The sequence below is a fragment of the Piliocolobus tephrosceles genome, chromosome 1 (assembly GCF_002776525.5).
Source record: "Piliocolobus tephrosceles isolate RC106 chromosome 1, ASM277652v3, whole genome shotgun sequence".
NCBI lineage: Eukaryota > Metazoa > Chordata > Mammalia > Primates > Cercopithecidae > Piliocolobus > Piliocolobus tephrosceles.
This window is the reverse complement of record NC_045434.1, coordinates 27,204,203-27,227,176: the sequence shown is the minus strand read 5'-3', so window position 1 is coordinate 27,227,176 and position 22,974 is coordinate 27,204,203. Positions and strand designations below refer to the sequence as shown.

The 22,974-nt window shown below is 36.8% G+C and overlaps 1 protein-coding gene across 4 annotated transcripts; it reads right to left on the bottom strand.

The window, feature by feature from the left end:
- Nucleotides 1–1,322: 1,322 nt before the first annotated feature.
- On the bottom strand, nt 1,323–22,759 carry GORAB (golgin, RAB6 interacting). Of its 4 annotated transcripts, none has more exons than XM_026448408.1 (6): nt 22,584–22,717; nt 18,372–18,489; nt 15,233–15,594; nt 12,207–12,308; nt 9,959–10,099; nt 1,328–2,736 (listed from the first exon to the last, which is right to left on the bottom strand). In XM_026448408.1, the coding sequence occupies exons 4-6, from the start codon at nt 12,260–12,262 to the stop codon at nt 2,289–2,291; spliced, it is 645 nt and encodes a 214-aa protein (XP_026304193.1). In that variant the 5' UTR covers nt 12,263–12,308; nt 15,233–15,594; nt 18,372–18,489; nt 22,584–22,717; the 3' UTR covers nt 1,328–2,288. The 4 variants fall into 4 exon arrangements, with proteins under 4 accessions (XP_023062914.2, XP_026304193.1, XP_026304188.1 ...); XM_026448403.1 differs by having other exon boundaries at nt 15,237–15,594; XM_023207146.3 differs by lacking the exon at nt 18,372–18,489 and having other exon boundaries at nt 1,323–2,736; nt 15,237–15,594; nt 22,584–22,746.
- Between the last annotated feature and the right edge of the window lie 215 nt (nt 22,760–22,974).

Sequence of the window (22,974 nt, the reverse complement as noted above, 5' to 3'; positions counted from 1 at the left end):
TCATACCACCCTAGGAAAGCCAAGCAAGATAACATTTTTTCAAAATAATGGGTTCACTCGACCTTTTATAGCCACATTTGAAAGCACTTTTCTCTCTCTTTCTCACACACACACACAGACCCACACACACACACACACTCTTCCTCAACAGGTTATAAAGCAAAATTTCCAAGTGGAAGGATGCAGTGCAGTGAACTTCACAGCCTGAAATATGTAAGTGACACATCTGGAATATGGAACAGCAACTTTACTAGCACTTTAAATTTCAAATGAGCCAGCTGGCCAATAAGCTGCTACTGAAATCTTTGGCTCTCAAATTCCTCACTATAAAATAAAATGAGGCTGGGAGCGGGGGCTCACGCCTGTAATTCCAGCACTTTGGGAGGCTGAGGCGGATCACCTAAGGTCAGGAGTCTGAGACCAGCCTGGCCAACACGGTGAAGCTTCGTCCCTACTAAAAATACAAAAACGAGCCAGGCGTGGTGGCAGGCGCCTGTAATCCCAGCTACTCAGGGGGCTGAGGCAGAATTGCTTGAACCCGGGAAGCGGAGGTTGCAGTGAGCTGAGATCGTGCCACTGCACTCCAACCTGGGCAGCAGAGTGAGAGTCCGTCTCAAGAAATAAACAAAAAACAAAAAAACCAAGATTAAATTAGATTATCTCTGAGGTCTCATCTAACTTATTTTTTTTTCATGGTTCTCATTTCTTCATGTATCTTTGAAGTGTTCAGACTGAGAATTAAGATTGCACATACCTGCATTTAACCAATATTATAAAACCTCATTGATAATCAATTTTCCTTAACAGAGGCTTAACAAAAGTAAATAACTATATGTACCACAAGGAGATCCAAGATGCATTATTGTCACACAATGCTTAACACATACTAAACTGTTAGAAATTTTTTTAAGGTAAATGAAAGACACTGTGAGTACATCAGACTTGTTTATTCCTTAGAAAAAGAAGTGTATTAGACAATGAAACTTTTGGCTTTTATGTATGTCATTCATAAATAAAAGCACAACTATCTATAGAAATGCTTTAGAGAAGTCAGTAATGAAATGTTATACTTTCAACTCAAATTGCGTAATATAAAAATATAAAGCTCATCTATATTATTACCAGAAGATAATATCCTCAAACAAACCCATTTAAAAACAGGATGTCCCTAAGTTTTTCAGAAACTTTTATGGATACAATCTTATACTTGTGCTTATGTTCTCTGATGATGATGATTATTTTTTTTAAGTCCTCAAAGGTAATATTTTGACTTTTTGGAATTTCTGATAAATGAATCATAATTTAATGTGATACTCACAGACTTTGGGAGAAAATTACAATATTTATTTACACATTTACATACAGCACAATGTATTGGTCAAGTACTAGTAACAGGCAATTAACAAACTAACAAGAAAATCAGCTTTTAAATGCTTCATGACAGGGTAATTCATGTCCAACATATCAAACACATATTTATAGATAACTTTAGAAAGAAAATACATCCTTTTTTGATCATCACAAGTAGCAGTGAGATTTTCTATATTATTTTCAGCCTCACTTTAGAAATGTTTTGTCTAAATTTAATCAATTCATTGATAAAAGGAAAGACAATATAATAGTAAAATTACATGTATGTTTATATATACGTGTGTGTGTGTCAAATAACAAAACGCAGGTTGTAAACTAAAACCATTTGAAGGTAAATTGAAGACAAAAGTGATGCTGGCTTCAGTTGTCTGGTTCTTCACATAAATTCCAACTTCCAAGTTTTACAACTCTAGTAATATCCAGATAGATAATTCAACCTGCAACTTTTTTCTTCAATTCCTGTCTTTCTCTTTTTCACACTGTAATTTTTGTCTTTTTACTGATTTTAAATAAAATAGGACTTCCAGTCTTAATACATCTCCCAGGAGAAGTGAAATGAGTTCAACTAGGTATTGAGTATCATTTTCCATTTTACTTTTCTATATTTATCTGGTCTAAAAACACTCCAACCATGTGGTTTTTCTTCCATCCTTTTAAGTCACTTACTTTAATTCAGTAAAAAGGGTAATGGAACACTGAAAGAACTGAGCCAAAATCAAGGTGAAAGATACCCATAGAAATAAACTTATCATAATTTTGGATTTTAGAATGGCCAAACATATTAATTTACTAAAACTCATCATGAATTCAAAAATCAGCATTGTTTTAAAGAGGTTTCTATTAGAGGTGAGGGCATAATCTACTGCAAAAAGTATACTTTACTGAATACCATATTAGTTCAAAAGAATACTAGAACTTCATGTGGCCAAAGCAGCTGATACGTCATTACCTTCTTGATTTGGGCAGTTTGGACTATGAAAAGGGATGCTATTGGAATTTCCACACTGTTCATCTTCCTTTGGGGAAACAGCTTGCTCTTGACACTTTTTGTTCTCTTTTGCAAATTTGAAAGTCATACTCTCCCCAGCAGGCTGCAATGGCCTCTCTAAATGAACCACTGGTTTCCTTGCTTCTACTTCTTGTTCATGTAGCAATCTCTCTACCTCCACCTCAAGCTCCAGAGTCTCTTCATCAGCTTGTACATCTAGTTGTTGCATCAACTCCTCCAACTTCTTGGCTTTTCGGAGCTCATTTTGCTGTATGATTGTACAAAGGTGTTCAGTGAGTTGCTCTTTTATCTCAGTCTTGCGCTGTAGATCTAGCTTTGCTGCAATATACTCTGCTTCAGCCCTGTCAAACCGCTTCCTGTAAGGACGTGTATAAAGATAGGTCCATCAGTTTTCCATTGAAGAAGATATTCAAAAGAGGATCTAGAAACAATAACTAAACTCCAAAATTGGGAAAAAATATATAATGAAGATATGGATATTACTACTTTACAAACACTTGTCTACATGTTAGACAAACTAGGCTATGGCTGCTGAAACTTTCACAATATCCTTACTTGAATTCACCTAATAAAACACATCATTCTGCATGAATGTTTTCTTTCCAAAGCTGTTTTTGAGTGAAGGCAGTCTAAAAGGTTAATTCAGTGGTATGCTACTCCCGGGGTGGGAGGATGGGGAGCCCTGATTTGTAGCGTTTACATTTCCATGGGATAACTACTACCACCCTGTCCAATTGCAAGCCACCAAGGTGATATTACTGAATGAAGAACTGGGAAGAGATACACAAAATCCATATGAGCCAGGGTAAGCTAGCTTTAGCACACGGCTGGTTAAATTTATGAGAAGTAAGACAAGAGATGGAGAAAGTGGAAAATCATATCTCTTGATTAATAAATTAAAAAAAAAAAGAGAAAAATTCTGATGGAGAAAGATACAGACAGTGGTTGGGAGATGAATATAAATGGGACAGAGCACACCCAGCAAAATGATACTGGGTGACAGCAAGACATAAACATCAAGTAGAAAACCTCAGGAGAGCTATATGCAGGATTTCTCAATCTTGGCGCTACTGACAATTTGGGCCATATAATTATTTGTTGTGATAAGCTGTCCTGCACACTGCAGGATGCTACAGCGCATCACTGGCTTCTACCCATTAGTAGCCAGTAATTCTCAAAAGTTGTAACAAGCGAAAGTGTCTGCAGGCATTGCCAAATGTCCCTTTATTAGACAAAAATGCTCCCACTTGAGAATCCTTGGGTTAAGTTGTTCTCACTCTCTCCACTACTCCACTTACACTTAGTAGGAAGTTTTACATATTTACACATGTATAAACTCTGTTGATAGGTAATCTTATGTAAAGTCATATGTGAAGCAGAGCAATTCTACTGGAGAAGTCACCGTGCAATCTCACTTTTTTTCTTCTGCATTAGGTCAGTACAAAAAGAAGAGTTATTGTATCTTAATTTATTGTCTTTTGCCTTTTCTATATAATTTGTTGCTTTTCTTTTTGAAACCAGAGGGTCCTTCCTCTTTGTCAGAAAAAAGGTTGATTTCCAACCAGTTCTTCAATTTCATTACCATTAGCAGTTGTGAAGGCCATGCTGCTTTACCTGTTATGAGTGCCTACATCAACTTAGTGTAATACATAGCTTCTAGTAAAAGAGTTATGGCAAAAAGAAACAGGTGTATCTCCTAATTTAGGATTCTCTGTCTTGGAAAAAAATACAGTGAAAATAATAAATGGCTTTCATTTTAGACAACTCAGGGTTCAAAACCTTCCTGACAATTACCATGTGTGCCCGTTTTGGTTAAGGCTTTTTGTGGATGCAAAGAACAGATATCCAGTCAAACTAGCTCAGGTAAAAATTGGGTTTTATTGTAGGCTGCAAGAGGCAATTTCATAGTCATGTCATGAGAATCAAAGGCTATTCTCTTCAATGCTTAGAAGCAACACATTTTCTCTCATTTCAGCTCTCCTATCATACTCACAGCCCAGCGTGGCCAACACCTGCAATCTGTATCAAATTTACTCCACTCAATCTCTCAGTGATCCAATTCCATAGTCTCAGAGAAGAACCTAGGTTTGCCTAGCTCATCTCAGTTTAAACAGAACTCTTAGGGTCAGGCCATGCCATGAACCACTACTTAGCCTACGGATTAAATGTACTGGAGTCGGTAGTCCATCTTTGTTCTAATTAGGTATGCCCCAGGGTCAGCATCCTGAGTCCAAAACACAGTCAGGTTCCTCTGGAAGGGGTTGGGTAAGAGGCATGCAATAATTGAAAATTCCAGTACAGAGACTCTGGGCAGTTACTTAAGCTGAGTCTTGGTCTATCTGTAAAACAATGATGATAAAATACCTCATAGGAGTTTTGAGTATTAAACAGTATAAATGGGGCAAGCTTCCAGTCTCGTGCATGGTAGGTGCTCAAGAAACAGAACTTCTCCTTTAGAACACCAGAATCAAAAAGTACTGTTAACGTATTAGTAAGCATGAATCTAAAATTAAGATTATACAAAATTTAGGGACCTGGTATTATACTTGAAAACTCATGTACATAATGTTAATTTAGCATATTTCCTTTTTTTTACTGTAAATATTGTAAATGTAAGAATGAGAGTGCCCATTATCTTTCAATAACCCTCTATGTTAAAATAATTGTTCTAAAGGAACTCTACTGGATACCTAGTTCCCTTATTTCCATACTTTATAACATACCCTGTTCATGTAATATTCTTGCAACAAGACAGGGGTTCTGACATTCTCAATAGGTGTATGAATGCCCTGACCTGACCGTGACTCAAACCTCCCTTCTCTGCAAGTCTGTGGTCTCCTTTAGCCAGTCAAAATCAATCAGCAGAAATTTACACTATGGACTCATGAACACTGAATTGAAATTAACATTTGCAAATAGGTCCCTTGTTTCCACTGATCTATCACCCTGGATAAATCACTGAAGATTTTGTATTTTGTTTATTTATTCAAAGTCTTTCTGGTCAGAAATACGAATATATACTTTCCTACAGAGTGATTTAATGTTTAAAATATTGATTAGTTTCACAAACTGCACTACCAGCCTACAGTCAGGTGGGTAATACCAAAGTAGTGTATGATGACATTCTGGAACAAAATAATAAGAGCATTATACATAACGTAGTAAGACAGAGTGAACTGGAAATGTAATTATACAATTGTTTTGTTATTTTAAAGGGGGATGGAATGAATTAATGAAAGTTATTTTTAAAGGATTTTAGAAAGTATCTCTTTGTTTTGGTATCCCCTGAAATGTTTAAAAATTCCACCATTAACCCTCTGTATAGCACTGGGTTCCACGGGTCCACTTTTAGTTTTTCAGTTCCTTTTCTGAGCAGTTCTCACTATTTGTCTAAATTAGTATTTCATAATTTTTACCTTTACTTAAGTCTTTCAAACAATGAGAAAATTTACTTATTTAAAAAAACAGAATAAAATAAATTATATTTTGCAATTACTAGAGAGGTTCAATGAACCCCTTCATAAATCTAAGATAGAGGATTACTGCAGTATTTTTATATTTCCTGTATCTTGAAACATTCTGTCATTTCATCATCCTAGGAATTATTTCATCATTACTTATCAATTATTCTCTTTTGCAATAAAAAATTAAAATAAGAAAATAATGATCTAAAAGGATGATGCAATAAGTTATCATTGTTGACCTTCTTTACTGTGCTGTACAAAGTACTATGCCACCTCCAGAAGGTATAAAAGAAGACTGAAAACACCATTTTTGAAACCTGTTTTTAGTTTTCATTTCTGCCTATCCAGTATTAGCAAAGTAGAGACAACTGACAGAGGAAGACATTTTGCCACTGTTATAGAAATCAAAAGATGAATACTGTGGTAGGCTAAAAAATGGCCTCCCAAAGATACTTCCTAATTCCTGGGACCTGTGAATATTACTTTCTATGACAAATGAGTGAAAATTACCTTATATGGAAAAAGATGTGATTAAGATAAAGGACTTGAAAGGAGTTTATTTCAGATTATACAGTTGGACCCTAAGTGTAATCACATGCATCTTTTTAAGAGAAAGGCAGAGGAAGTTTTGAGAGAGAAGAAAAGGCAATATAACTATGGAGGCACAGAATGGAGTGGTGTGGCCACAAGCCAAGGGATGCCCACAGCCACCAGAAGCTGGAAGAGGCAAGAAATGGATAGCTAGAGTCTCTGAAGACATTACAAACCTGACACCTTGATTTTGGGTATGTGGCCTCCAGAAATGCAAGAGAAGGAATTTCTGTTGTTTTAGGTCACCCAGTTGTTGATTATTTGTCATAGCGGTCCTAGGAAACTAATAGAAATGCAGAGACACATTCTAGAGCCCAGATGATAAAAATCGATCATATGTGAAATCTCAGATGAATCTTCAGCAAAACATATCCTAGGTGAATTTTCTCAAACTTGAGAATCAGTGAATGAAAAATATATTTCTAAGCATAGAAAGGAAAAATGATATTATCATAGAGTTAATCATTTCAGCACGGAGAACTTACCCCCAATATTTTACAAGTATCTAGACTATCCCCTGTTGCTACAAAGATGTAATGTAACTATATTCTCTCAGCTTTTCATGTCTGTGAGTCAAACATTGCTTGATACAAAGATGGTTACCAGGCTTATATTCTTATTAAAATCTTAAAACAAAGTTGTTTTACACAATCCCTTTTAATCTTACTTTTAAAAATTATTCATAAAGTGATTTAAAAATATTTGTCTGTGGGTGTATGTTTGTGTGTATGAAGGTGTCTATGAAACCTAGATAGTCAACAGTGATTCAAAAAAATGTTCTACATGCAGCCACTCTCGATTTTGTAAGCTGGTCTGCACAGCATATGGCAACACTGTAATCCCAGTGGTGAACAGTAACAGTAGCAGCAGGAGCAGCAGCAACTCTCTTAAATTGGCTCACTCAAAGTGCCAGTCTTCTCAGAGGTCTCTCTCCAAACACTGCTCTACAGAAGCCAATTTTAAAGAAGTTCTGGCCTATTCACTATCCAAGAACCTTCTGTGGACATAGCATTGTACCAAATACTACAGAGCTAAGATTATTATTTTTATTAAAAAAAAAAAAAACAAGGAAATCTCCCATAAAAACTGACTGTCCTAGGGATTATCTTTCACTCGAAATCTGGACCATATTATTATTTTACCAATCTGTAATTTCTCAGTAACCACAAATGCAAATTTAGAAAATGATACCTTAATCTTACGCATGAACAAGACACACTATGGTTTTAATCACCATTGTCTGTATTTCCCTTTGACTGAACGCAAGAGCTTCGGCTTTTGAAAACAGCAGCACACGGCCAGGTGTGGTGGCTCACACCTGTAATCCCAGAACTTTGGAGGCCGAGGCAGGCGGATCACCTGAGGTCAAGAATTCAAGACCAGCCTGGCCAACATGGTGAAACCTCATCTCTACTAAAAATACAAAAAGTTAGCCAGGTGTGGTGGTGGGCGCCTGTAGTTGGGCTACTTAGGAGACTGAGGCAGGAGAATCGCTTGAAATCTGGGAGGCGGAGGTTGCAGTGAGCAGAAATCACGCCACTGCACTCCAGCCTGGGCAATAAGAGTGATACTCCGTCTCACAAATAAAAATAAAAACAGCGGCACACAACATCTACTTACATTCAACTAAATCAATATTAGTAACATGAGAAACCGTCATCTGTAACTTATTAAAGACGTAAAAATCTACTAAAACTTCATTTAGGATACTTAGAGACTATAGGATGTTTTTTCCTTTAGTAATCCCACCTTCTTTGTGGTTCTTAGAAGGCTAAAACTGTGACATTTCTTATATAATACTGAATATGAAAAGGCATCTTTCTCCAGTTTCCACTAGAACAGAATTAAAACAAAATCAAATTACTTTTCTTTTTCTTTCTTTCTTTCTTTTTTTTTGAGACGGAGTCTCGCTCTGTCGCCGGGGCTGGAGTGCAGTGGTGCAATCTTGGCTCACTGCAACATCCGCCTCCCAGGTTCACGCCATTCTCCTGCCTCAGCCTCCCGAGTAGCTGGGACTACAGGCGCCCGCCACCACGCCCGGCTAATTTTTTGTATTTTTAGTAGAGACGGGGTTTCACTGTGTTAGCCAGGATGGTCGTGATCTCCTGACCTCGTAATCCGCCTGCCTTGGCCTCCCAAAATGCTGAGATTACAGGCGTGACCCACCGTGCCCGGCCTCAAATTTCTATTGAGGTACCTAGTACTTGTACCTTATAATACGAATTATTCATATAAAAGGCTACAAAGGCATAAAAATGTTCCTCTGGCAAACTTATGTTACAGAGAATAAAATATGCTACAAATCAAGGCTTAGTTTAATCTTAACTAAAATCTCTGTTACCTCCCTTAATGACCTTATTAATGGAAACCTGGAACCTCTGGTTATCAGCTACTGATGGCATTCATTTAGGTAGTTAATTAATAAAGACAACCCTTTAAGTCTAACAGCATATGGTCCAACAACAATTACAAGAATCACAAGGACAACCACAAGTCTCTTTCTTAAACACTCAACAGTTAATTAAAAACCACAATCAAGCATTTCCGCTTTAATAAACTGTTATATAAACATTCTGATGTTGTGGTTTACCCTGGCCTAATGAGGCATTTTGATTGATTTCTAGTGTAACAGAGAAAGATACAAAATGGAGTCATTAACACAGCATTCCCTTGCAAAAAAAAAGACAAACCAGTATGATTAAAGCAATGTTGAAAGGGCTGAAAACCCTGAAGTTGGATATAATTTTTTGCCCTTTTATCTGTCTGTAAAGTCCATGTAATTCATTACATGTGTTAGTTCATTTTAAAAATACTCCATGGTATTTTTTCCTCTTTTAAAAAATGCCAATGGTTGAAACCAAGGAAACATATATTAAACCATCTCAAAAGAATATAATTGAAAAAAAAGAGAAAATATTTCAAATTTCCAAGACACAGGATCTGCTTAAGATATTCCTAAGCTTTTAAAAACTAAACTAGATCCTCTTACTCTGATGAAAGCTAAAGTGAGAACTAGACTTCAATCCTATAGGACCATGTCAGATATCAAAAATTTTAATGGAAAGAACACAGACATGGTGTTAGAATTTCCAAAATTTTAATGGAAAGAACACAGACATGGTGTTAGAATAACAGTTTTGGGCAAATCATTCAGATATTTACTTTGCTGGATCCTAAAAGATGAATAAAAAACTTCCAAACATTAAATAGCTGAGGATTTAGCAGCAAAGACTAAAATGTAAATAAATAATGCAAGAACTGCTCTAATGGCACACGAACAAGGTGTTCGTAGGGCAGAGTTAAGGAAGGGCAGTGTTCGTAGGGCAGAGTTCGTAGGGCAGAGTTAAGGAAGACTTCACTGAAGAGGAGACACCTGAATTAGCACAAAAGAGGAATAAATACAGCACTGAATGGGGCTGTTTTGAGGCTTAAATTATGATATTACATAAAAGCCCCTGGAATAGCTGGCAATAAACATTAATTAAATCATACTCCTTGTTCAGATTCAATTTCCCCAACTCACCGAGCATATGAATAGTCTAAGCTGGCCTGATCAATTCGGTTCCTGAGAATTCCAATGTCAGCTGACACCATGTCATCTAAAGCCTGCAACTCCTTCTGGATCCGCTTTAGTTTCATGGTTTCTGCCTGAGTTCTTTTGGATCTAGAAAATCAGGTATGTGAGCGGGAAAATAAGAACATTTTAAAACCATGTGTTCATATACAATGTAAGTGAAAAACCAAGATACTGTATATATGTTTATAATTTATATTTTAAAAGTTAGAAAAAACTCCGGAAAATTGAAATAAATGCTAGTTAACATTTAAGTTTTTGAAATTTTATATTTGCACATTGCATAAACAAAGTAACAAATAAGACTAAAAAAAACTCAGCAAATAGTTCACTTGTAGATATTCATTCTGTAAAGAGAACAAACACTAAAAGAATATATCTGTATTCCCTTTACATTGAAACATTCAACAGAGCTTTCCAAATTTCTAGTCTTTAATTCTTCCTCTTCCTGAGCCCATTTTCATTTGTCTGATACTTACCTGCCACTAAGAACAGACAGATACCTATACTAAACCACACCTCTTTATACATCTGAGAACATCCATTTAGTTTTAACTTTCTTGGGACCCATTTCCTCAAACTTTTATTGCTTTGATTCTTGTTCTCTAGGAAAACTACTAGTTCCCAAAATTCTTTATGGAGTTGAACACCAAAACACTCATTTCCTTATTTAAAAGCATATTCAACCTCATCATTTCTTAATCCCCTCTCCCAAGAACAATATATACTTAAGAAATGGAACAAGCAAATAAAAAAGCAACCCTTTAATCATGATTTCACTCATTTCAAATTTTCACACACACTGTGAATGAAGAAGAAAAATCCCCACATAAGTCCACTATGTTACATAGCACATTCTCTAGATTTCTACTCTTAGGCATTTACCCTTCCTTTCTGCCTACAAAAGTTCACTTAACGTCAAGTACTTCATTGTCCATTTATTAATAGTTCAAATATGATGCATTTCCCTACACTTCTGTTTATACTGGTGCTTTCTGTCTAAAATCAAAAACACTTATAAGAACTGCCGAGCCTGTACATGTTTTTGTAAAACCACAGAAAACAGCCTTCCCATCTCTTAGAAATTGAAGACTACTAAAATGCTTTAATTATTTTTAAAAAAATCACTTACAAAAAAAAAAAAAAAAAAAAAAGGAAGGCACTACTCTTTTATCTGCTGGTTTTTTCTCTTGAAACATAGTAACTCAGTGAGTTGCATATTTCCCATGCTTCAAGAAAGATCAAGGTGTACCAGTAGTAGAAAAAGAAAAATTATGATTTCTCAAATACACTCACTCCTCTGGTAGACAAAATTCTAAACTACTCTTATACCTATCACCCTCTTCCCTCTTCTCCTGCCCCTACACATACTCTAGCTTCAAGCAGTAACAGTTTGACAGACTTTTCTGGAAGTCTAAAAAGAAAATGTCACTAAATATTTCCTTGCATTTATTTTTCACTATTCACAACCATTGATTTATTGACTAAGGTTAGTTTCCTAAGGCCACAGGAGATTAGACAGAAACTACAAACTCAGCAAGAGTGGTGGGGGATGGGAAGAATGATTCCAATGGGAATGTTGTTGTGTGGGGCTGGTACAATGCAGTAAATGTGAAGGGGCTGCTGATAGACACTGGAAGGTGAAAGAAAAATTGAATCTCACACAGTGCTCGTAATAACGACCCTGAGTCCTCAATAAAAAGTTAAACTATATCATGTATCTTCTACTTGTGGAGGCGGGACACATTATTTAAGAAAATGCCCACAGGAAATACAATTAAGATTCATGGGAGTATGTCACTTACGTAGAAAACCTTATTCCTCTACACACCAAATGATTAAGGTCTCCCAAATAAAAATTAAAACTTGCATTTGTTGCTAATTTACATATACTGATAGCTATTTACTGTTTCCCTTATGATTGTGTAGATGGCTAAAACTGGAAGCACTAATGAAGGTCTTTAAGTTTTAACTGCAACTATATTTACAAATTTAATATGCTCTATGCTTAAAAAGTTCTCCTTAATAAATTATAATTGGAATTTCAGTATCACTTATAAAGCATAATTTGTTTACTTAAAAGTAATGGTTGAAGAAAAAATTTCAGTTTATTAAAAGAGACATGGGAAAATAAATATAACACATGACAGAACGGGTTACAGGTTACAAACAGCCTCTCCTGGTTCAGGTGCCTCACCTTTCTGCAATAGCTTTAGCCAAAAGAGCTTTTTTACGTTTATTTTTCTCTTCCATTAGCCGCTGTTCTTGTTGGAGGACTTCCCAACGAGATTTTTCTTGCCTAGGGGGCAAAAAAAAGCATAAAAATGAGTTTATGAAAGAAAAAGAAACTGCTACCCTATCCCACACCTTACCAGTCTCAGTCCCCTAAGTATAAAATTTAATCAAGAAGATTTATGTATATGTTCTTTCAAAAGTCCTCTTAAAAGAAACCCACCTGCAGTTCATTATTTTGTTCTAATGGGAACAAAGACTACGATCTAAAGTAAAGAGGCTTACATAAATTGGACCTCTGAAATCCGTAATATGTATACAATCTAGGAACCCACAAACTAGAAGCCAGAATACTGTGGCATGTGTTTAGGAGTACAAAGAAATTTGTGTAAGTTAATTATGTATTATATGCAGAATGGAGATTAATAAAAATTGGTCTGTAGCTGATGTCATATTATTTATACCTTTTAGAGTTTTCTATAAAGTCTCCACCACGTTAACATGCTTCAGACAATAACCAATGTTTATTTCATATGTTAATATTTTCTTTCAATTTGTTCACTTTTTCCCAACTCTTAGACTTTATTTTTGTCTGTTTTTTTTTTTTCCTTTTTGTGGAGAACGGGGTCTTGCTGTATTACCCAGGCAGGTCTCGAACTCTAGGCTCAAGCTATCCTCCTGCCTCTGCCTCCCTAAGTGCTGGGATTACAGGTGTAAGCCACTGTCCCAGCCCAACTCAGACATTTTTAAACGAAGTAAAACACTAAGAGCTAAGACTGGAATGCTGGGCTAAAGAAAAAAATTCAAAGATCTGAAAACATGTATTGTCTTACAATCTGTCCAATTCTAAAATAAATATATTAAAATTTCCCATAAAGTCATGAGCTTGATGCCAACTCAAATTAAACAAGGTACTGGCAAAACTATTTATTCCTATTACTGTCACTTCTTACAGCCATTATATCACATGTATCTATTCCCAAATCTAGTAACCACTTCCAAAATTGTCCCTGTCTCTCCATTCCTACACCTTGGTGTTGGGACTGGTCATTTCTCACTTTTACTATTGCAGGCATCTCTTCACTAGGCACCTTAGTTCCACAGCTCACCCGGCACTCTCTCCCATATGATCTATAACAATGACACCTGGAATTTCTCTAACCATTACTTTGATTGAGGCCTTTAGCCCTCAGAGAGCTTCATGGTATCTTGCTGCATTAGTGAATTTGCTAGGCAGGCATCTCCGATCCTTTCTCATTTCTTTAATTCTCTACTTATTCATCCTCTGCTTCTGCTTCTGATCCCTCCTCATTTCTGTTTTCTTTTTTCTTTCTTTCTTTTTTTTTTTTTTTTGAGACAGAGTCTCGCTCTGTTGCCCAGGCTGGAGTGCAGTGGCATGATCTCGGCTCACTGCAACCTCCACCTCCAAGGTTCAAGCAATTCTTGTGCCTCAGTCTCCCAAGTAGCTGGGACTACAGGCACGCACCACCACGCCCAGCTAATTTTTTTTGTATTTTTGGTAGAGACAGGGTTTCCCCATGTTGGCCAAGATGCGCCTGCCTCAGCCTCCCAAAGTGCTAGAATTATAGGTGTGGGCCACCGCATCTGTCCTCCTTCCTAATTTATTTAATTCTCTACTGTTCTCTGGCTCATCCTTTGCCACCTCTCCCAGAGAAATGAGGTATCATCTCCAAACATTCTCTAGGACACATCTTTCCTTTCTCCTCCTTAAAACCTCAAAATTTCTCCTTTACGTGAATGGTTTAGGTTACATGTCTTTTATGAAAATTCTTCCAAGTACCTAAAAAATACTAAAAAAATTGTATGTCCCTATGACATCCAATCTGAATTGTCCAGCTCAATGTAAACTTACCCCCTATTTGTCTCAGGCCTTTGTTGGTAAACTACACTTAGAGACACTTTAATGTATGCACTTGTTCAATGTAGATTTCATAAATTCATGTGGTTTTATAACTCTTGTCAAAATGATTTCTTAGTTGTAAACCCCTAGTGGACAGGAAACATTTTAAATTCCCAGGATAGAATCTGGATCAGCAGAGATTAAAAAGATATCAGAGATTAGAAAAAAAAAAAAAAGATACTTTGAAAAGAACTCAGAAAAGAGAAAACAGAGATAAAATCATTCCTTCTCCTCTGTGAGTGATAAATCAGCAGGAAACAAAGAAATAAGAGGATATATTAAAACACAAGCTATCAAATAAAAAATTCTAAGAATTTGCAAATCAAAAAATGGCATCTTCCACAAGAGCAGTGTAGCTAAATTAGGAAAGTTGTTTCTAATACAAAGACAGTAAAGAATAAATAAAAAGAAACCTAATGATGAACTGAGTTTTATCATTAGTCCCCTAAATTTCCTACACTCTCTCCTTTGACCATCCCTGTATGTCCCTCCACAAGTTCCAATTTCTGGGCCAATGGAAACAGGCTGGAAGATGAAGAAAGGGGTCAATTTGGGGAGAGGCACTATGCATATAGTAACTGCTTCTGAGCTGAGATCGCGCCATCGCACTCCAGCCTGGGCAATAGAGCGAGAGACTGTCTCAAAAAAAAAAAAAAAAAAAAAAAGAAAAGAAAAAAAAAAAGAACTGCTTCTGCTGAGTGTAAAAGGCATAAACTTCGGATCCAGACGACTTATATGTAAATCTCAGCTCTACTATTTACTAGCAGTGAATTAGCTTTAGGAAGGTATCATCTTTTCTGAGTCCCAGATACCTCATCTATAAAGTTTAAATAATAAACATGCATTTTAAGGCTGTTATGAAGACTCAATAACATAAAACATACAGAATGACTAACAGCATCCAGCTTATATTTAGGTGGTAGCTATTTTTCAATAGTTTATACATCACATTTCTAGGATTGAATATAAAAGAGAGAAAATGTTAAAATAAACAAGTTACATTTCCTTAAAGCCCACTGGGAAAAAACGGGTTAAATGAAAAGTCTCATGGACTTTTCATATAGACTTACTAACAATTCCACTTTCTTTTTCTCCAATTTGCAGTCTGGCTTTGGAGGTAGAATCTCAACATTGTTGTGACCATCATGGGAATTCTCAAGTCCCAGTTCCTTTGGCTGACTTTCAACGTCCTGTGGTTGTCCATCACCAACAGGAGAGGTGAGAGGGAGATGACTCGGAAGAGTAGGGGAAGAAAAAGGTGGTTTTTGAACGTGAACTCTCTGTTTTGGTGCTGAAAGCAGCTGCTCTGGAAGTAATGAGGTTGATCCATCTTGAAGTCCAAGTTTTTGGCTTTGCTCTACAAGGGCTTTTTCTCGCTGAAGTTGTTGTCGACTTTTCTTCACGGGGAGACGTCGCTGTGGTTCAAATGGATCTATGTAAAAGAAAATAGAGGAAAATTCCTTTGTGTGAGCAGCAAATAATTATAATTCCTCTAAGAAAATAAAAAATTAACATTACAGTTTGATAATTCTAGTGGTTCTCCTACCCCATTCTCTATCTTGAAAGTCTAGGGGAAAAACAGCCATCTTCCTGTAGAGTTTCAACAGTTTTTAGATCATAATGTTAATATTTAACAGAAACTCTTAATTTATCTTCAGAGAAGTCCATCAGTGAGTTAGGCCTTAGGTCACGAAGTGAGGTTTCTTTTTCAACTTGATTTCCTAATTGTCAAAAGAAATCAACTAATTTTGACCAAATCAGGGAGATGACTGAATTATCTGGTTTTAAATTTGATTTATGGTTCTGTCTGCTCTCCTGAACAAAATGGTGGTTGCATTTTCAAATGGGATTACCCTCTCTTAAATTTTAACAGCTTTTAGGGCAATTTGGTACATATGTGATACATATTCAGATGCTATAACAGGAATGTAGTTGAGTGAAGTCTCTTATTTCTAGGAATGCTAGTTAACCTTAAACTGTTTTCTTTCATCCTACAGAACAATCCAAGGTTGTACCCCCCAGAGCCTAGTCACGCTCTAACCAATGCATTCAAACTACTTTTAATAGTAGCTTGAGCAAAGAAATAGAAGATAAAACAACTGGGGGGAAATATCTTTAAAGTTATAAATAATAATCCTTCTATTATACTTTTTGGACTGTCCATGCCAGTGTAAACATTTTAGGGCAGACAACTGGAGAATCTGACTCACATTCATACTATATTTAATAAGATCTATAAATAGTATTCTCTCTTAAATGCCTGGGAAGTGAAATTATGAGTTTTTGTAAACGAACAACTCAAATGGGACTTTCAAATTTGGCATATTGACTTTTGAAGTAAAACAAGCTTATTATTCAAATTTCCCAAAGTATAGTTAAAAGCTCTAGAGTCACAATTCCAGCTTTGCTTTTGCCCAGTTCAGTGACCTCAGGTAAGTCAATTATTTATTCAATATCTTAGTTTCCTCATCTATCAAGCTGGTTGAAAATTAACCTGCTCTAATGCATGAAGTTGGTCTAAGAATAAATGAGATACGTCCAGGAAACATTTTTTAAAAGACTGAGGTACTATCAAAAGCAAATGTTATTGTTTACTTTAGCCAGAAACACAAAGTATCCTCCTGTACCTTGCAACAGGAACACATTCTTGGCTCTGATCTTTATTCATACCATCAAAAAATGTCGCTTAGCCTGCTTACCTCCCTGTTGAACTCATTAGCTGAATTATTAATAGTTCCTCTGAAATTCAGGTAGTCACTTCTATTTTATTTTGCATTTTTACAGAACCTACCTATAAGACTGAAAATGCTAATTTTAAACAATAAACAATAAGCAAATCAGGCCACTTAAACACAGAACATACTGTTTCCCACAATGCGTATTAGGGGCTGCAAATATCAAGGAGACTGGTGAACTGAGAAGCACAAGTCTGGTGGAAAGGGGGCAATTCATAGTCACCTTTAGTCAATTGCTATCATTAAAAAATTTAGGTCAGCACAGCCAGATATTTTGATTTTTATGATTACAATTTAGACTTTTATGTAAAATATCCTGAATTTTAAATGTAGGGAACTGTCTCAATCAGGAAAATCTAGATTATGCTGTAGGGGCAAATCTTAGTGGTTTTAAACCACAAAGGTTTATTTTTCATCAATGACATGTGCCAACTAAAGGCTAACAGAGTGGTTCTGCTGATTAGTCTCTCAGGGCTCTAGGCTGACTGTACAGTCAGTATTCAGTGTTGCTGGCCACCACAACACAGGGAGAAAAGAGAGGTCAGGAAGGTCTTGCTACAGCAATTAAGTGCTCTGACCCAACAGTGATATAACACTTCTGCTCACAATTCAATGGCTCACCTAGTACATGGACCTATCCCCAAACAAAGGCAACAGTTATAGCTGGCTTACCAAATAACACAATGATTATCACCATTATTAACTTAAAATAAATGTAAAGATTGGATAAATGAGAGAGATAGAAAAGGAAGAAAGGAAGGAATGAAAGAGGGAGGGAAGAAGGGAAAGAAAGGAAGGCAGGCAGGAAGAAAGGAGGAAAAAAAGAAAGAAGGGGGAAGGAAGCAGGCAAACCCGAAAAGCCGCATACATTTTTGGGTTAAATTAAGCCAATGGACTACCAATTTGTGATATATGCTCTATATCCCTTATTTAAGCCCTGCTCCCCCAACCCCAGAAAACTATCATTTGAATCATATGTTGATTATTCTGTTCCTTCTCTAATAGACATGTTGCATCTATGAATATTTCTAAAAAGTATTTACTTAGTTGTCCAATTTTATAAAAAGGGTTTTGTGCTGTACATCTGTTTTACTTAATATCACACTGTCAATAGTCATTCATATTGTCTACGTCGCCGCAGTCATTAATTTTGTTGTATAACATTTCATTGTGTGAGTAAACCAGAGTCTACTGATCTTCTTCCACTGATAGACATTTAGGTTGGTTACAAGTTTTTGCTTTTGTAAATTTTCAATACTGTGTCTCTTATTTTACATGTACAAGAATTTGCTTTGGATATTATCTAAGAACTACTGAGTCACAAAGTATAACTTTAGAAGAAACATGAAAATGCTTTCCAAAGTGTACTCCCTCTAGTAATGTGTAAGATCCTGTGGATGTACTTTTTCTTCAATATACAATACTGTCAGATGTTTAAATTTTTGTCAATCAAATGGGTGTAAAATAGTAGTACCTCACTGTGTTCTTGATTTGTAATTCTCTGCTCCTTCGTGGTGATGAGCATCTCTTCATATTTCCTTTTCTAGGAAATATCTATTCATGACTTTTGTTGACTTTTCTTTTGGCTTGCACTTTTTTACGTATCAGCAGAAAACAATTAGAAAATACAATTAAAGAGAATATATTTCAATAACAGAAATTATCAGTTATCTAGGAACAAATCTAACAAAAAGATGTTTAATACCTCTATAGGGAAAACTATAAAATTTACTGAGAATTTAAACAAGTACTAAATAAATGGAGACATATACCATGTTAGTGGTAATGTTTATAATGTGAAGATGAAATTGATCTAAAGAGTCAATGCAATTACAATCAAAATTCCTAATGGGTTTTCCGTTAAATTTGGTAAAATTATTAAAATTTTTATATGAAAAGATAGAAGGTCAAGAATAGTGGCCAGGTGCAGTGGCTCACACCTGTAACTACTATACTAATTATAGTAAGAAACCAATTTCTTAAGACACGGAAATGTTCGCTATTAAAAAAAGGTTCACATGTTTGAATATATTAAAATTAAGGCCCAGCATGGTGGCTCATGCCTGTAATCCCAGCACTTTGGGAGGCTGAGGGAGGAGAACTGCTTGAACCCAGGAGTTTGAGACCAACCTAGGCAAAATAGCAAGACCCTATCACTACAAAAAAAAAAAGAAGAAGGAAGGAAGAAGAAAGGAAGGAAGGAAGAAAGAAAGAAAAAGAAAGAAAGAAAGAGAGAGAGAAAGAAAGAAAACTAGTGTGGTGTGATGGCATATAGCTGTAATCCCAGCTACTTGGGAGGCTGAGGCAAGAAGATCGCTTGATCCCAGGAGTTCAAGGTTATAGTGAGCTATGATCGCGCTACTGCACTCCAGCCTGGGCAACAGAGTGAGAGCCAGTCTCAAAAAATAAAATATTTTGTTCAGCAAAAAGATAAAAGTGAAAAGACAACTTAAAAACTGGGAGAAGATATTCATAATGTAACTGGCAAAGAATGAGTATGAAGAATAACTCTTCTGAATAAATAATTTATTTAACTAAAAATTGACAGCATGTGGTTGTACTGTTTTTTTTTCCAATTTTTCATTATGAAATAGATCATACATCAAATATATGCATGTGTTACACTCATAAACACACATACACAGTCTTCCAACCTATATGATTAAAAAAATGTTTAAGAAATAAAATATGACTGCAGTAGAAGTAACTACTGTTTAACAATAGACATAATCCTCCTTTTAGAAGGTAAGAGAGAATTTATGTCCTGTCCCCCAAGTTGTATGACTTGCTTTTGGTAAATAAAATATAAGTAGGAGTGTCACATGTCATTTACTGGTGAAAGGATTTAATTGCCAATGTTTAATTTTCAATCTTCTTTTCTTCCTACCATGGTAAACTCCTACAAGACAGCACCAAAAGATGGAGTGACTGTGGAACACAGTCACCTGCCAAACCCACATTAAACATGAAACTAGAGTGAAAACCAAATCTTTATTTTAAACAATTGACATATTAGGGCTATTTGTTACTTTAGCTTAACTTGCCTTAACCTCATTTCATAAATTACCAATACCTCTGAATTTCCCTCTCCCTGATCACATTCCCATGCCTCCCCACTATATACAATCATATGTCACTTAACAATGCGCTGCATTCTGAGAAATGTGTTGTTAGGCAATTTTGTCCTTGTGCAAACATCAGAGAGTGTATTTGCACAAACCTAGATGGTACAGCCTACTATATACTTAGGCCATATGGCACAGCCTTTTGCTCCTAAGCTCGAAACCTGTACAGTATGTCACTATACTGAAGAAAACAGAAAAAGTGCCGTAAAAACAGGGTATTATAATAATATTACCAGGCCACCACTGTATATGTGGTCCACTGATAACTGAAATACTGTTATTGAGTATGTGACTGTATATATTATACATACAGCTAGCTGATCCTTGATATATGAGGATAACTGGTTCCAGGATCCCCATGTATACCAAAATCTGTGCATACTCAAGTCCTACACTTGACGCTGTGAAAACCACATATACCAAAAGTTGGCCCTCCATATACTCAGGTTTCGCATCCCCCAAATACTGTATTTTTAAAATGCACATTTGTGTATAAGTGAACCGTCACAGTTCAAACCTGTGTTGTTCAAGGGCCAAGTGTAAATCACATACACTGTATTAACAAACATGTTAATGCATGTGGTTACAGTTAATACTAATATATTCCCACCAGCTGTACAGTAGTAGCCCACTAGATGAGTATACCACAATTTATTTACCCATTCCCTTGGTAATGAATACTTTGGTTGTTTCCAATTTCTTAATATTATAAACAAGACTATTAACAACGTTCTTGACCATGTTCCTCAATGCACATACAGGGATCTCCAGAGTACTACTGCCCTTATTTTGGCTGGCAACCAACTCCATCATCCTAGATTATTCAATAAATGTTTAAGGATAGAGAACAGCTAGAAATGGCTTTAAAATTAAAGGGCCAAATCCTCTAATTTTACAAATAAGGAATCCAAGGGGAAAAGATTTAGAAGAAGAGCTGAAAGTTCTATACGCCAATGACTGTGTTTAGCTACGGGTATACAAGGCTGTTAAGATATTTTCTGTCCTCGAGGTGGTCACGGACTAGTGATTTGGTTTCCACACTCTACAGTGGGCCTTGAAGTTCAGGTCCTTACCATCCTCTATCTACCCCCAGTTGCAAAGACATTTCAAAATATACTTCTACATAATAATATATTGTGTAATTTTGATTTTTAGATTAAGTCGTCTTTACCCTGGAAAATGCGCCTCTGCTAATACACAACCTTTATGAAATTTTCCCAAGCTCCATCCAATCTCCGACAGAGTGAGGCTCCTCTTGTCTCTGAAGCAAGCTTTTGCAATATCTACTACCACACACCTTTGTGATTTGTCTCCTCATGAGTCTACTGGAGTCAGACCAGAGGCCAGGGCATTTGTACCCTGTACATCAGAGTATGTGAATGGATGTTGAAAACACAGAGCTAAAGAATTTGAGCATATAAAGCAACACAGAGTCTGTTAACCATACAGCGTAGCATAACCTTTTTGATAGAGTTTTTAAAGTCCCCTGGACCAGTCAAAATGTCCCCAATCGATATAATCTACATTGGTCCTATCTTACTAATTTACTTCTTTTCCCACTTGTCCGCCCTAGATTATTCTCACATTTATGCTAAAAACGCACAAGCTACCAGAGCAACATCCAACTTCCCCACAAACGCTAATAAAAGGTTTACTTCATTTTCTACCAAAATGAAGTATTTGAATTAAGGTACCAAGAGTGGTGTACACTTTTTAAAGAAATTGTGTGTACTACCAGGATAACCACACAGATCACTGCGAAATTTCAACCACAAGTACAGTGCAATCAATATTACTAAGTTTTCCACCAACAATCAGCAAACTTAATTCCTTCATTAAAAAAATATATATATGTATGTATATATAGTACAAGCCCATTCAATGCTTACTCTAAAAAAGCCAGAGAGAGAAGAACAAGATTAGCTTACTCCAAAGAAAGACTGTATGTATATAAACATATAAAGTCTTCACATCTACCCTCTCAAAGACCCTTTTGGTTTGCTGATTCTCAAAAATTGGAAAGAACTGCAAAAATCATCTGGCAACCAGAAGTGAAAGCAACACTCCAGATGAACTGTGAAAAGTACCAAAATTTTGCCTTTATTCAGACGCCTGTGCTCCTTTTTTCCAGTCATCTGCTTCTGTAAATTCACCACAATTCTAATATGATGTGCGCCCCTCCTCCTTCCCTTACCCTGACCCTAACCCTAACCTTCCAACTGTCGATTCCTGCAGCAATCCTCCCTAAGGAAGACACACAGGCTGTAGGCTCACTTCCTCTCCCAAGTCCCATTCCTTTCACAAGAAAGGAGTCAAATCCCTACAGTGGATTCCTGGACCGTCTTTCCTAAAAGAAGATCCCAGTCCTCTGGCTTGCCCCTCCCGTCGTGACTCCCAGTAAGTCCACCTCTCAAACCCCCTTACACCAGTTCACGTACTTACTGCGCCTTCCGCTAACACAAACGTAGCCACTTCCACGCCCCCTTCCCCCGCCAAACCTGCATCCCCGCCCCTTCCCCTTAAGACACAAGAATTAAACCACTGTAAACCCATCTTGTTACCTTTAGTCTGCTTTAGTCTCCTCAGTTCCTCTTCAGAGAAGCCTGCCCAACCTTGCGCCATCGGCCCGGGCCACCGGCACGGGCCACCAGCACCCCCAAAACTGCCCAAATCTCGGAGCCGCGACTGCCAACACTGCTGTCCAGCGCATCCGGGTTTTTCCTCGGCCGCAGCCAATCAGTGCGTCGGGCTCCAAACACAAGGCCCTCTCTCCACGGCCTCAGGGTCCGGCTTCCTTCCAGGCTGCCTTCAGCAATGCCTGACAAACTGCCTAAGGAAACCTTGCCACGCAGACATTCGTTTCCCCCAGGCTTGCCTCTGCTCTCTCTCTCTCTCTCTTTGTTTCTCACTGTTGCTGGTTAATCGCTTCAGGAGCTAAGGGGGGAAATGGCG